The sequence below is a fragment of the Aptenodytes forsteri genome, unplaced genomic scaffold (assembly GCF_000699145.1).
Source record: "Aptenodytes forsteri isolate BGI_AS27 unplaced genomic scaffold, ASM69914v1 Scaffold284, whole genome shotgun sequence".
Lineage (NCBI taxonomy): Eukaryota > Metazoa > Chordata > Aves > Sphenisciformes > Spheniscidae > Aptenodytes > Aptenodytes forsteri.
Window position 1 is genome coordinate 5,542,127 of NW_008794445.1, and position 3,753 is coordinate 5,545,879.

General features: G+C 43.5%; 1 protein-coding gene across 1 annotated transcript in view; it reads right to left on the reverse strand.

The window, feature by feature from the left end:
- The window catches only part of ART4 (ADP-ribosyltransferase 4 (Dombrock blood group)), a 10,613-nt gene extending 7,117 nt beyond the window's left edge, over positions 1-3,496 (reverse strand). The window contains exons 1-2 of the mRNA XM_009290074.2: positions 3,038-3,496; positions 945-1,671 (exon numbers count right to left, since the gene is read on the reverse strand). Coding sequence (XP_009288349.1) covers positions 945-1,671; positions 3,038-3,121 — 811 coding nt within the window. The 5' untranslated portion in view covers positions 3,122-3,496. The remainder of the gene's footprint in view (positions 1-944; positions 1,672-3,037) is intronic.
- Between the last annotated feature and the right edge of the window lie 257 nt (positions 3,497-3,753).

Genomic DNA, 3,753 nt, shown 5'->3' on the forward strand with positions numbered 1-3,753 from the left:
AAAGGGATAATAATAATAATAATAATAATGTTAAAAGAATATACAAAACTACAAAACAAGTGATGCAAAATGCAATTGCCCACCACCCGCAGACCGATGCCCAGCCAGTTCCCAAGCAGCGGTCACCACCACCCCCCAGGCTAAGTCCCCCCAGTTTATATACTGAGCATGACGTCACATGGTATGGAATGTCCCTTTGGCCAGTTTGGGTCAGCTGTCCTGGCTGTGCCCCCTCCCAGCTTCTTGTGCCCCTCCAGCCTTCTCAGTCGGTAGAGCATGGGGAGCTGAAAAGTCCTTGACTAGTGTAAGCACTACTTAGCAACAACTAAAACATTGCTGTGTTATCAACATTATTCTCATCCTAAATCCAAAACAGAGCACTGTACCAGCTACTAGGAAGCAAATTAACTCTATCCCAGCCACCAAAACCAGATTTGCCAAAGGATACCTTTCCTCCCTTCTGCCACAGGAGAGAGAACACGACTAAAGCAGCAACAGTTTTGTCTTGAGGCTTGAAGTGTAGCAGCCTTGCAAGCCACCAGAATAAATATCTGAATTCAAGCTGCCTGCAGATCTCAACTGCCCTTGCAGTAGGAATGCTGGGGACCCAAATGCTTGTGTCCTATGACATTCTTGCAATGGCAGATGGGATAAATGGAGGCTGCAAAGAACCCTGAGACCTGCTGTGTATCAGGTAGATTCATCTTTAGTGAGCTGTGGGGTAGAATCATAGAATCATAGAATTGCTGAAACCTGGTACTCCCAGGTTTCATGACAAACAGATTAAAACTGGGTCATGTGGCTCTCATAGGTGAACACAGTGGGCAAGCTACAGATTTGGCCTTGAGTGTGGTCCCGTGTAGGTGCAGCTGGTGAGGGCTGCTTGGGGTACTTGAGACTGGACTGTCCTATGTCCCCCCTGCATGAAGGGCTATATACAATACCTTTCACGAGCTGGCAGTGGTACTTGCTGTAGTTCCCCACAGAATGCAGATGCAGCCGGTTACCGTGCTGTGTCCGAAAGAAGCTTTTGACAAAGAATATCTCATAAGGGGGAATGAGGACTTCCTTCTCCGATGTATAGTAAGAAAAGCCTTGCACAGCTGCTCCCAGGCAGGTGGTCACTGTGAACAAAGTTTCATTCCCAAACTTCTGGGCTTCATTCAAGAGGCGGGAGGTGGAGGTGAAACGGCCAAATCTCACCCTGCTGCCTACCATGGCCTCAATATATAAGTTTTTTACACCCCTGTGCACCCGGTAGCACTTATGTTTGCCCATGCTCTCCTTGCTGCTCTGCCATTGCTTCATTATCTGGATAGCAGTCGTTAGGTAAAAGTGAAAATATTTGAAACTGAAGTTGTGTCTGTAGTGCTCTGGAGAGCTTCCTGCTGTAGATGTGGCCCAGTTCAGCTGAGAGTGGAGAGAAGAGTTCATGGTGTAAGCCATGAGGACTATGGCATGGCTCTCTTGCATCTCCCTCAGGAGACCTACAGGGCTCTTCAACAAAGCCTCCTGAGCCTTCTTCCAGAGACTCAAATAGTCCTTGTTAGCAGCTATTTCCTTTTCGAAATAGTCTCCTCGCTCGAGTTCTTCCATCACCTGCTCTCTGCACCCCAAATACTGGTCATCAAAGGAATGCAGAGCCATATCCATCATGAGGTGGGACACAGCCTGCAACATAAAAGCAAACGAAGTGTTCATAAAAGCATCAGAAGAGTGAACTTTTTGTGTATCTCTATGGATGCAAGCCAGGTTTTTACCTACTGGCTTCTTGCTTCTTTGTCATTATTGGCAGAGCAAGCACAGCAGGTAGGCATCTTTGACAAGACCTTCCTGAGCAACCTGAGGTTATTGTGCAAGCCCCACCTCAGACAAATGCCAGCCAGGATGCCGGAATTCTTATTTTATGTGGATTAAAAACTTCAGAAGAGTTTGCCTTTTAGAGGGTGAGGGTATAGAGCCTGCAGGCCAGACCTATGGTCCATTTATTTCAATATTCTGCTCATGATTAGTAAGTGGTTTTGAAGAGAGAAAGAATAAGTAAAACAATGTGCTTGGGGCAGTGCAGCCTGAACACATCTTAGGGGTGAATTTCTTCTTCCTGTCTTGTCATACCTCTTGGACATGTTTTGGCTCCAGAGAATGATGTTCAGTAGTATAATATAGTAGCACTGTGCCAAAACTTTCATTCACCCAGTTTGCCTTAGTGAGGCCAGCTGGACTTGTCATGTAAATAAACACAGGAGTAAGGATTTACACAAATGGGTGCTATAACAGGAAATATTAAACACAGGAGTAAGAATTTACACAAATGGGTGCTATAACAGGAAAATAACTTCTAATATATCCTGTCTATGAAATGGCACATTAATTATCTGTTTCTAGCATTTCTAATTAATAAAAACCTTGTGTAATAAGACCTAAGAAATGGTGTGAGTTATGACATTGTTCTTTTTGCTTTTTGATCTCCTAGTAGACTAGTCAAGTATTGTAGTCAGTTGATAGTTAGTTGAATTCTACAAGTAGATATTCACTCCATCTCAAATATTCAACCTAGACACATAACTAAATTGATACCTTTATTAGCCTCTGAAGTTATACTGGCCCATAAACTATACAGGGATTCAGTTTCTTTCTCCATGATACCAGAATTGCTTTGAGAGAAAGCTAAAAGGCAGTCACAAATAATAGAGCAATATTGTCACTGTCCTATCCAACAACACACTGCTTTTGTCAGAGCCTCAACTAAGACAGGCTGGAAAATAAGAGGAACAATTCCACGAGAACTACCCACAAACACACCCTGGGAAACCATCTGGCCCCAAAGGAGAGGAAATTTCCAACCAAGTAGTTAAAAGGAATTAGGACAAGTAAGAAATGGAACAGAGCAACTGAAAGCAGAAGAGTTTAAGCTGAACCCAGAGCCCCTTAAAGAACATGTTTCAAATGAAAAAAACAAAAACAAAAAAAAAGTTTCTTTCAGTAGGATGAGCAATTTCACCATTTCAAATAAAGAACAATGTTTATCCCCTCTTACCAGCCTTTGCAAGGAGATCAGCAACAAAAGGCTGGCCAGCAGCACTGGCATCCTAGAGTCCACCCAAGACACTGTAAAGAACATTCAGCTCAAGCAGAGGTCATTTACATCTGTTTCTTTCCCTTTTTTCTTGAACTGGAAAATTCTGCAGTTTATAATTTGCACTCAGGTTTTGGTGACGATTCTTCAACCAAAGATCATTCAACAGATTCTTACAGCAATTCAGAGGTTGTTAATCAAACCAAACAGACAATTTACTGGTAGAAGTGTGCCCACAATCCATAAGGAAGGAACTGATTGCGCCAACTCCAGCTGGTGTAGATGTTCTTCACCTTGATAGTTCTCTTAATTCCAAGGTATCTGGTGGTGGTGTTCTTGCAAAAAGGAAGAAGACTCTGGCTTGGAGAAGCCTAAGGCAGTTCTCTCCTGAGGAGCGATGTGTCAGGATGAGGTGGAGAGCACTCCCTGGTCAAGAGCTTAAAATGGCCTTTTAAAGAAGTGCAGAGCTCTGATAAAGCCAACACAGAAATGCAGGGTAGGTTGGGATCCCATCTGGAAGCACAGATAACGTAACTGTCCTTCTCCTCCTTAGCTCCCCCTGGTTTCTAATAACGTGCTGCCAATCTTATCCTTACACCACTGCAGAGTGGCACCTTGTTGAACTGTTTATATTGGGTACACTTGAAATGAGTGCATAAATACAGATTCTATACTGA